Genomic DNA, 11,915 nt, shown 5'->3' on the forward strand with positions numbered 1-11,915 from the left:
CGACACCGTTCATATTCTGTTAATTTTATTTTTTATTTTTTGTATTTGTTTATAATTTTTAAATTTTTTTAATTACAAAATTAAATACACATCACATGAAAGCAGCATGAGATCAAACAAGAACTAAATACAAAAAATCTCGGACTTGTGTAAGAGGTGTCAAACAAATGAAGTTGTAGTCAGCCTGACCTGGTAGGCCGTAACCAAGGTTTTCCTCTTGTATTGTTGACATTGACAAACAAAAAAGTCTTGGCATAACGCCGCGAACCTAGCTCAACTTGGTGTACCAGCGTGACTGTCATACGGATGGTATATCATGTCTCATTAAATATGTGTGTCAAAAAGTTAACAATTTAAAAAGACAATTGTTATTAGCATTTCAAAAATCTTATTCTACACTCCTCACAAGTGTATTTTTTTTTTCCAATTATAAAAAATTTAAAATACCAAATAAGATTTTTAAAATGCTACTATCAATTCCCTTTAAAAAATATATTCTTTCGCTACTTACATAAAAACATAAAAACCACATGATTCCCGTCACAATTAAAAAAATTTCCACTTGAAGTCCGCCTATTGTTGTTTTCAAACATTCCCAATTTCCCACCAATTAAAAACCACCACTGCAACGTCAGCAACGACCTCAGTCAGTCAGTCTCTCTCTCTCTCTGAGCACATGCTTCTTCCCCGTCTTCGCTCCTATATTAGCTGCCAGACCATACTCTCTCTCCTCAGTCTCCTCCGCCTGATCCGCGGCAAAGCCCAAGTCTTCTTCCCCTTCTTCAAAATGTCCCAACCGGCCACCGCCCCGGACCACCAATCCTCCGGCCCAACTCCTCCACCGTTCGACCCGACCCAACCCGCCGTTCCCATCTCCTACCCGATCAAAACTCTCGAAGACCTCGAGTCCAGGTCCTACTTCGAGTCCTTTCACTACCCTTTTAACAAATCCACGGTTCCTCTGCAATCCGAGTCGCCTTCCCTGTCGCTGCCCGACAGGCCCAGAGTGATTGTCTGCCATGACATGGCGGGCGGCTATGGCGATGATAAGTGGATCCAGGGAGGGACCAATCCGAACGCGTATGCGATATGGCATTGGTATTTGATCGATGTATTCATCTACTTTTCGCATAGTCTTGTCACTCTTCCGCCTCCGTGTTGGACTAATACTGCTCACAGACATGGAGTTAAGGTAATCTGAAACTTCGGGATTTTGGGATCTTGAGGAAAAATATTTGTGTTCAAGTGATTAATGTGGAGATGAGTTGACTTTTTGTAAGTTCAAGACGGGTTGAGAATTTCAGTTTGGAAACACACAAAGTGTTGTCCTTCGTTTTTGTATTGTTTTTTTTCCTGGGAACTCTTTGATTTGCTTATGTTTTGGTTATGGATTATGACTTGTTTTTCTTGCGAGCCGTCTGTAGTTCGAAATGATTGAAAGGATTTTCGGAATCTAACCTTGTTGGTTCTTTATATTGGCATATAAGGTGTTGGGGACTTTCATCACAGAATGGGATGAAGGGAAGCTTATTTGCAACAAATTGCTGTCGACGAAAGAGTCTGCTGAAATGTATGCCGAGTTCTTGGCAGAACTTGCCGTTGCTTTGGGCTTCGACGGATGGCTGGTATACAGTTCACCCTAACTGCATGCTTTTTTCAAGTTTCTGTATTTTTTATTGCACTCTTTTTATTGAGTTGTCATGATAACTGCTACTTGCAGATCAATATGGAGGTTGAGTTGAATTCGGACCAAATCCCTAATTTGAAAGCATTTGTCAGCCATTTAACCCAGACAATGCATTCCTCTGTGCCTGGCTCTTTGGTGATATGGTGAGTGTTAGGAGATATTACTGATGTTTCCCGTCACTTAATTTTTTGCCCCCTTTTGATATAGCTGCCATTTAAAGTTTATATTTGACTTACTATTGTCTATTCGGCAGGTATGATAGTGTTACAACTGATGGTAAACTTAGCTGGCAAAATCAACTGAATGAAAAGAATAAACCTTTCTTTGATATATGTGATGGAATTTTCGTGAACTATACATGGAAGGTATGGTTTTCACTTCTTCCTTATGGAAGTTTGTTTTTGTTCTCTAAATACTCTTTCACACAGTTAAACCTATGTGCCATGCAGGAAAACTATCCGAGGCTTTCCGCAGCTGTTGCTGGTGACAGAAAGTATGATGTCTACATGGGAATTGATGTTTTTGGAAGGGGCACTTTCGGTGGTGGACAATGGAATGTAAGTGAGACACTAATATCGTGAGGTATGAGAACCTTTCCGGGAGTTGATTATATTTCACTGTGCTGAGTGAGTGTTTCAAGTGCCATTATAAATGAACAACATGTCAACTCTTTATGGTTAATGTTTTTACAACTCCAAGTAATGGAGAATTCAGGTGGTTTTTCTGGGAGATTATTTTTTGTAGTTAACTTTGTTTTTTTTAATAACTCTGCATATCAGACAAGTGTTGCACTAGATGTGCTGAAAAAGGATGGTGTATCAACGGCCATATTTGCTCCCGGATGGATCTATGAGACTAATCAACCACCAAATTTTCAGATTGCTCAGAATCAGTAACTGACTTGCCCCTATTTGCAAAGTTTCACAAACTTGTAGTTCCATTGATTAGTATACGAACTTGTCCGTAATACTTCTTTCGTTATTATTTCGGATTTCCAGTACCAGTTACATAAGTTCATAGACATTATTTTACACACAAAAGCTGGCATGATATTTTCACGTCTTTTAACAAAAGCTAGTAAAAGGATGCATTAACTCCTGATAAAAGCTGGCATGATCATACCGTAGTCTTCACTTCTTTTACTTGTAACGCTATTTGATTGTCTTGAATGCCAACATTTTTGGAATTGCCTTCCGTGGTTAGTTGGAAAAAGAACTTTATGTAATCAACCACAGTTAGATCCGAATATGACCTGGTTGTGTTCTTAATAGTATGAATGTTACATTTGCTGAAGTTTCTCCTGATAAATTCATTTGTTTTGCAGTTGGTGGTCCCTTGTGGAAAAATCATGGGGAGTGGTACAAAATTATCCTAAAGTGCTACCATTCTATACAAATTTTGATCAGGTCGCCGTGACTATATTGATACTGCAGTGGGCCATTTATGGATGTTGGAAGCATGACCTAGTTCATAAACTTCATATATCCTGTATATATACCTGTTACCTAAACACTATTTTTCTGTATTACTGTTCAGGGTTATGGATATCATGTTTCTGTCGACGGAGGGCAAGTATCCGATGCTTCTTGGTGTAACATTTCTTCCCAAGGGTTGCAGGTATGGACCAAATAGCCTTGTGGTATCAGACGCTCCTTAGTCAAATGACATACTGTTAGATTGCAGTTTGGTTTCCATCTTCTTCTTATTTCCCTACTCTTTTCATTGAAATACTATCAAATTTGCAGTTTGAACTTTTTCAATTTATTTTAGAGTTTCAAAGCGTATTTCCAAGTTCAATATCTAGATTTTTTTTTTTTTTCTGTTGGTTAATATCTTAAGCTGCCAAGTTCAAACAAGCATTTTCATAGTTCGCCATGACAATAAAATCCTACCATAATCATTAAATTTTATTATCTTTTTCGAGTTCCAGCTGTTCGAAGGCGGTTCTTTCTTCTTAGTGGATGGAAATGTTTGAATTACTTCCTTGTTTTAGTTCTTGACAGCAAAATAACCTGGAATAAGAACGAAAAAGCTAACGTCATTGGGCTTGAGTGTCGGTGATATGGAATGTTATAATAACAAATTTGAATGTTCAATCCTGTGCATGAATATTACCCTTTTTTTTTACAAAAAATAGCGTTAATGGGTTAAATTGTTAAATGTTAGGGGGAAGGGCGATCAGTGGGGATCGAACCTGCACCAGAGTGGATAGGGATTATTGCTTTACTGCAGTCGCCATCTGCGAAACATTACTGGTTTTAAATTATGTTATATGCTTTTTTTCCTTTCGTGTGTCGTGCGTATCGCTATTAGTGGGCAGGTGCAGTGCATTGTTGTCAAATCTTTGACATGGTCAAGCATGCTAATTTACTCCTATTGATATGTCACAGCCTTTCCTTGAGTTTAGTGGCAATGCAACCCCAGATGGCATCCAGGTCCATGTTGAGTAAGTTTTAGTTCCTAAACCCTACACCCTAGACATTTGACCTTATGCATAAACTTTATCTTATACCGGGTTTCCGAGTATCAGTGCCTAAGCTTTGCAAAAACTTAAGAACATTTTTGGATATATTTGATATTCTTCTTCATTCAAACATATGTTGGCAAATTATAGTTTCAAGGAAGCATCCTATAGTGGAGGAGGAAACATCACATTTAAAGGAAACCTTGAAGACACTGATAATTTCTCGACTAGGCTCTTTCAAGGAGATGTTCTTTTGGGGGATTTACCTCTCCACTTTAAGTATTCTGTAAGCTATCTCTTCCGTGCATTGTAAGTTACTAAAGTTGTCCAAATCGTCGTTAGACTACCTGTACATGTGCCTAGAATCTTCTATTTATTTTATTTTCTTCATATAGTGCACTCGCAGACAAGTTTTGAACTGTGCATATTCCAATTAATGCAGGTGAAATCGGAGAATAATTCTCGTCTAGGCTTGCATCTTGTATTCTCTTCTACTACCCTGAACGAAAGAAAGTCGGTACTTCTTGTAAACTGGAACCTGAACCACTTCTCAAGCAAATTTGATAAAGTGATGATGACACGTCAACCTGAAACGCCGGGAATTTCCCCTGGGTGGGTCATGCAGGAGAGTAGCATCCGAATGAATGGATACAGACTAACAGAAATACATGCTCTGTGCTACAGGTCGAAGCCTGAATTTGACAAAAGGAGACTGAAGTCCATATCAGAGGAAGACACTCGGAATTCAACAGAGTACTATGCAGTGCTTGGTCATATTTCAATTAAGACTTGTGGGCAGAATTCAGATTTTCCGCCTTCTGATTCGTGGCTTGTCGAAGGTGAGTATACCAAATGGACAACAGGATCTGAGGGTTCCAAGACCGTTAGTCTTAAAATCACTTGGAAGTTGAAAGACGGGAACGATTATCCATACACAAATTATAATATTTATGTTGAAAAACTAGCAAAGGGATCACTTGGCCATCAAGGAGCAGCGCTAGAAAGGGTGCATGAGTATCTTGGAGCAGCACGAGTAGAAGCTTTTTACGTGGATGACCTCGCAGTCCCTTCTGGCACTTCTGACATCAAGTTTATCGTTCAAGTGTGTGGTACCGACGGGAGTAACCAGAAACTAGACGACTCGCCGGTGTTTCTACTTGAGGCTGCAGCTTTGGCTAACGAGTTGTAAGTTTGAATTAGTGATCGTGTGAGCTAGGATGAATAATGTTGTCAGCATGATAACACGATGATGCTGTCATTTGCTAGCTTTAATCAAATATGGTAATTGAAGTGCTGTGTTGTTGATTAGATTAAGATTTGCACTAATTAATACTCATTACTGAATCATTAGATCTTTCTGTAAGTACAAGCAAACTCATTTTTCACATGGAGACGGAGGAATTGGCAGTTGAGTTATGTTACAAGGAAAAAAAAAATGTGATGCCGATTCGGTTTCCTCCACGTGGAAAACATACAAACTTAAAGAATTTCTAAACCCTAAATCCGAAATACTTACTTTGTTTCCCCTAATTCAGCTTCCTCAATCTTCACATCCATAAACCCTAGTTCCAACCACAGACATAAACCTAGAAAGTAAAAACCACCTACTTGGCTATAGGGTTACCTGCATTTCTTGTCAAACAGTTTAGTGTCCTCCAGTAGTATCAAATCCAAGTCTGAAGATAAAATGTACTTAAAATAACTATAACTTTTTTTAAAGAGAAGTTGGGGTAGGGAACATGTAAATATTTGTGCACCCATGTTAACAAATTAAAATACATAACAACACGTAATAGATTTAGAATATATTTTAGTGTTTCAGTTGCATATTTTCATGTATACAATTAATACCATGTAGAACGATCCCGAAAGTAAGACTGCAAGAGTGGGAAAAATGTGTCGCACAAAAGCGGAAAACATCTGATGCCTTTAATAATGATTGAAATTTTCTTTATAGTGATGGGTTTGCACAAAAGTGGAAAACATCTGATGCCTTTATAATGATTGAAAGTTTCTTTATAGTGATGGGTTTGCAAATGCCATTAGGGCGACTCCACGTCTTAGGGCGATTATTACCAAGCCCTTGGGCAATTGACAATTATTATCTTACTGAACAGTAATTGTCGGAGTGTATTTTAACCCGTAAATAAATTATCTGGGCAATTGATATTAAAATTTTATTTTAAAAAATTAATAATATTTTTAGTTTCGAATAAGACTTTTAGCTAATCATGTCATACTACGTTTTATTATCCGAAATTACAATTCGGTCCCGGTCACACCACCATTGATATTCTCTTATTTTTTTTTTTTTTTTTTTTTGTATTTGTTTATAATTTTCAAATTTTTTTAATAATAAAATTAAGGGTTAAACTCTGTTTACTACCCTGAAATTTCATGGTTTTCAACATTTAGTACATGAAGTTTTTTCATCCCAGAGTCACACCTAAAGTGTTAATTTTGGGACAGTCTCGTACATCCGTTAATCAAACTGTCAATTCTCCTGTTAAGTGATGATGTGGCACCCATGTGGATAATGACCGGGTGCCACGTCTCATTACAAATATTAAAATAATTAATTAAAAATATAAATATAAAAAATATAAATAAATATAAAATATAAAATATAAAAAACCCAAAACCCTATCATCTTCCCCACCCCGACCCCTCCTCCCTTCTCTCTCCCTTCTCTTCTCTGCAGCTATCCAACCTCTGCACATCCATCATTCCCCCTCCCTCTTCAACTCCACCCACTCAACCCTCATCATCTTCGACGGCCCCGTTTCTTTGTACGTAACCACCACCTTCCCCCACCTCCCCCCATATTCCCCCCACTGTTCATCACTTTCTCTCACTCTCCCTGCAGATTTGACGGCAAATCTCGAAAAATCAACCGCAACCTCTGCACATCCATCCTAACCCCCACCCTTTTCTTCCTCCTCCTTATCCTCCACCCCAACCCAAACCCAGACCGAAACCCGCACCCTCCTCATCCTTATCCTGCACTAAAACCCTAGATTTTTCAACAAAGCAGCAATTTTCAATATCTATTTCCCCAACTTCGTACTCAGAAACCCAATTGAGAGAAAAGCTTTGTACCTTGTTATGGTGGCAATGCATGAAGAACTTGTCCAAGGAAGCCATCAACTTCAAACGATTTTTGAAGGTGCGAGTAGACTCCGAGGGGAATTCAGTGAAGTTCAATGTGGGGTTTCAGTCTGGGTTTGGGTTGAGGTGCAGGCCTGGAAAATGGGTCGTGTCTATCGTGTTCGTGTCGTTTTCGTGTAACACCTGTTATCTTAACAGGTCGTGTCGTGTCACACCCGTTATCTTAACGGGTCCTTAACAGGTCAGGTCACTTTACCCAACGGGTAAAATAACCCGACCCATTATGACCAGTTAAGCAAAATATTTTTTTTCTTCTTAAATTTGCATATACCACACATTACCACATAAATATTACTTCAAAACATTAAAACACATTTGTCGTTTAAGTACTACATCTACACTTGAAAATAAAAGCCTAATAAACAAACATCCATACACTTCTAATCTATTACAAAATATTAAATGTGCAATGATATGCAAAATGAAAAAGTTTTTGTTTTAAAGGTTGTGAAGCCTTTCTCGAAAGTTTAAACCTTGCCAATAGAACTCAAAGCTTGCATGTTATTCCTTTTACAAAATCCTCAATTTTCTTCGATCATCATGACATAAGATTTTGTGGTATCCACTAGTGTAAATATTTTAAGTTGAATATCAAATTCATCTCTGAATGTTTGTTTTTTGCGATTTTTGGCGTATGCGATCTTGAAGCATATACAAACAAGTTTGACGGTTGGATCATTGAAATTATGTTCGTAGAATGCGTATCCCATCAAAACGATAGATTTACTAACACTTGGAGTTTATTTATACTTTCATTAAGTATAACATAAGATTTTGTGGTATCTACTAGGGTAAATATTTTAAATTGAAGATCGAATTCATTCATTGTATTCGTATAGGGTCAAGGAGAATAGCTGTAAAAAAATCATCAAAATCGGAGTTAAAATAACCATTAAATCGTGATTTTTCATTGATAACCATCGAAAGGTTTTGTCCCTTTACTTGATCTCTGAATGTTTCTTTTTTGCGATTTTTACCATATACGATCTTGAAGCATATACAAACATGTTTGACGGTTGGATCGTTGAAATTAATTTCGTAGAATGCATATCCCATCAAAATGATAGATTCACTAACACTTAAAAGTTTATTCATATTTTCGTTAAGTATAACATAAGATTTTGTAGTATCCACTAGTGTAAATATTTTAAATTGAAGATCAAGTTCATTCATTGTATTCACATAGGGTCAAGGAGTGTGGATGTAAAAAATCATCAAAATTAGAGTTAAAATAACCGTTAAATCGTGATTTTTCAATGATAACCGTCGAAAATTTTTGTCCTGTTACTTGATCTCTGAATGTTTATTTTTTGCAATTTTTGGTGTATGTGATCTTGAAGTATATACAAACATGTTTGACGGTTGGATCGTTGAAATTAGTTTTGTAGAATACGTATCCCATCAAAATGATAAATTCACTAACACTTAAAAGTTTATTCATACTTTTATTAAGTATAACATAAGATTTTGTGGTATCCACTAGTGTAAATATTTTAAATTGAAGATCGAGTTCATTCATGATATTCATATAGGGTCAAGGAGTGTAGCTGTAAAAAATCATCAAAATCGGAGTTAAAATAACCGTTAAATCGTGATTTTTCGTTGATAACCGTCGAAAACTTTTGACCTGTTACTTGGTCTTTGAATGTTTGTTTTTTGAAATTTTTGGCGTATGCGATCTCGAAGCATATACAAACATGTTTGACAGTTGGATCGTCAAAACCAGTTTCGTAGAATGCGTATCCTATCAAAACAATAAATTCACTAACACTTAGAGTTTATTTATACTTTCATTAAATATAACATAAGATTTTGTGGTATCCACTTGTGTAAATATTTTAAATTGAAGATCAAATTCATTTATTATATTCATATAGGGTCAAGGAGTGTAGTTGTAAAAAATCATCAAAATCGGAGTTAAAATAACCTTTAAATCGTGAATTTTCGTTGATAACCGTCGAAAAGTTTTATCCCGTTACTTGATCTCTGAATGTTTTTTTTTTTGAAATTTTTGACGTATGCGATCTCGAAGCATATACAAACATGTTTGACAGTTGGATCGTTGAAACTAGTTTCATAGAATGTGTATCCTATCAAAACAATAGATTCACTAACACTTAGAGTTTATTTATACTTTCATTAAGTATAACATAAGATTTTGTGGTATCCACTAGTGTAAATATTTTAAATTGAAGATCGAGTTCATTCATGATATTCATATACGGTCAAGGAGTGTAGCTGTAAAAAATCATCAAAATCGGAGTTAAAATAACTGTTAAATTGTGATTTTTCGTTTATAACTGTGGAAAAGTTTTGTGCTGTTACTTGATCTCTGAATGTTTGTTTTTTGCGAGTTTTTGCTGATGTGATCTCGAAGCATATACAAACAAGTTTAACGGTTAGGATCGTTGAAATTAGTTTCGGAGAATTTGTATCCCATCAAAACGATAGATTGACTAACACTTAGAGTTTATTTATACTTTCATTAAGTATAATATAAGATTTTATGGTATCCATTTGTGTAAATATTTTAAATTGAAGATCGAGTTCATTCATTGTATTCATATAGGGTCAATGAGTGTAGTTGTAAAAAATCATCAAAATTGAAGTTAAAATAACCGTTAAATCGTGATTTTTCATTTATAACCGTCGAAAAGCTTTGTCCCGTTACTTGATCTCTGAATGTTTGTTTTTTGTGATTTTTTGCTGATGTGATCTCGAAGTATATACAAACAAGTTTGACAGTTGGGATCGTTGAAATTAGTTTCAGATAATTTGTATCCCATCAAAACGATAGATTGACTAATACTTAGAGTTTATTTATATTCATTAAGTATAACATAAGATTTTGTGGTATTCACTTGTGTAAATATTTTAAATTGAAGATTGAATTCATTCATTGTATTCATATAGGGTCAAAGAGTGTAGCTGTAAAAAATCATCAAAATCAGAGTTAAAATAACCGTTAAATCGTGATTTTTTGTTTATAACCGTCGAAAAGCTTTGTCCCGTTACTTGATCTTTAAATGTTTGTTTTTTGTGATTTTTTGCTGATGTGATCTCAAAGCATATACAAACAAGTTTGACGGTTGAGATCGTTGAAATTAGTTTCAGAGAATTCGTATCACATCAAGTTCAATGGTGTGTGTGTGTGTATATTTATTAAGTAGATTTAAATCTATTTATTTTGTACGTATAATTGATTGGTACACAGAGTAGTACATCACGTGAGTCATTATAAAAATAGTGAGATATGTTATATGTGTGATAAAAAGTTAATAACTTAAAAAAAAAAAATAATAATAATAATTCTCACCACTTCTATTAATTTTCATTTTTCCCTCTCTTTTTTGTTTCCTTTTCAACTTTTCTTATAATTTTCACTTTTCCCTCCAGCAGCCTATGGTGCCTACCCATCTTTCCCTAATTCCCTCTCTTTTTTGTTTTCTTTTCAACTTTTCTTATCATTTTCATTTTCCCTCCCTTTTTCTTCAAAAAGGGCGGCACTGCAGGGAATGAAATGGAATTATCAATTATGGAATCAAATCAATGGATGCATATTAATTAATAATTATTATAGTTTTTATAAAATTTAATTCAAAATTTAATATATATATATATATAATTATTATAGATAGTTAATATTTTGGGGGTATAATTATTATAGTTAATTTAATATATATATATATATATTATAGTTTTTAGGCGTATAAAATTGTTAAATTAATATATATAATTATTACAGTATTTTTTTAGGGTTATAAAATTATAAAAATAATATTATGCTTATCGTGTATCGTGTTACCCACGTGTATACCCGAATCAACCCGTTATCTTAACAGGTGCTTATCGGGTTATCCGATAATGACCCGATTCGTTATCGTGTCGACCCGAACACCTGTTAATTTCGTGTCGTGTCGTGTCGGGTTATCGGTTCGTGTCAGGAATTGCCAGGCCTAGGTGTAGGATAAGGAGGAGGGAAAGGGGGTGGGGTTAGGAGAGGAATGGTGGAGGAGGTGGTGGTTGTGGAGAAGGGGGATAAAAATGGGGGAGAGAAAAGGAGGAGCTGAAGAGGGTGTTGCAGAGGGAAAAAGGAATGGAGGTGGAAGATGGGTGAGTGGGCACAGGTGGGGATTTGGTTTTTCTTTTTAATTTATTTAATTATTTATTTTAATATTTTTTTAATGACATATGGATGACACGTGGTGCCCAGTCATTGTCTACATGGGCGCCACGTCACAGTTAACGGAAGACTTAACAGTTTAACTAACGGATGTATGAGACTGTCCCAAAATTTACACTTCAGGTATGACTTTGGGAAGGAAAAAATTTCATGTACTAAATGTTGAAAACCATGAAACTTCAGGATAGTAAACAGTCTTTTGCCCTAAAATTAATATGGGTCGTTAGATGATTTTTTTTTTTTTCAATCCAAGAGTCCAAGTTGTGCCACGTGGAAAACAATGTCTTTTACACATATATATATATATATATATATATATATATATATATATTTTTTGAATTTTTTAAAATCAAGATTAAAAAGGGCTGTGGGATTTGGGAAATCCAACGGCCAAAATTTGTAGACTATTGCAA

At 35.5% G+C, this 11,915-nt stretch overlaps 1 protein-coding gene across 1 annotated transcript; it reads left to right on the forward strand.

Moving 5' to 3' along the window:
• The first annotated feature begins 630 nt into the window (after positions 1 to 630).
• On the forward strand, positions 631 to 5,507 carry LOC137719387 (cytosolic endo-beta-N-acetylglucosaminidase 1-like). The gene is made up of 11 exons (XM_068458429.2): positions 631 to 1,192; positions 1,488 to 1,625; positions 1,721 to 1,830; positions 1,941 to 2,052; positions 2,137 to 2,244; positions 2,467 to 2,579; positions 3,012 to 3,093; positions 3,224 to 3,304; positions 4,078 to 4,133; positions 4,302 to 4,437; positions 4,594 to 5,507. The coding sequence occupies exons 1-11, from the start codon at positions 677 to 679 to the stop codon at positions 5,338 to 5,340; spliced, it is 2,199 nt and encodes a 732-aa protein (XP_068314530.2). The 5' UTR covers positions 631 to 676; the 3' UTR covers positions 5,341 to 5,507.
• The last annotated feature ends 6,408 nt before the right edge of the window (positions 5,508 to 11,915 follow it).

Source organism: Pyrus communis, chromosome 1 (assembly GCF_041283825.1).
Source record: "Pyrus communis isolate YQ-2024b chromosome 1, ASM4128382v1, whole genome shotgun sequence".
NCBI lineage: Eukaryota > Viridiplantae > Streptophyta > Magnoliopsida > Rosales > Rosaceae > Pyrus > Pyrus communis.

Bases quoted from the DNA above. Each gene is read 5' to 3' on its own strand.
- LOC137719387 (XM_068458429.2), top strand. From the start codon at position 677: ATGCTTCTTCCCCGTCTTCGCTCCTATATTAGCTGCCAGACCATACTC. The intron at 1,626-1,720 runs GTATACAGTTCA...TGCTACTTGCAG, and splicing joins TGGGCTTCGACGGATGGCTG to ATCAATATGGAGGTTGAGTT. The intron at 3,305-4,077 runs GTATGGACCAAA...GATATGTCACAG, and splicing joins TTTCTTCCCAAGGGTTGCAG to CCTTTCCTTGAGTTTAGTGG.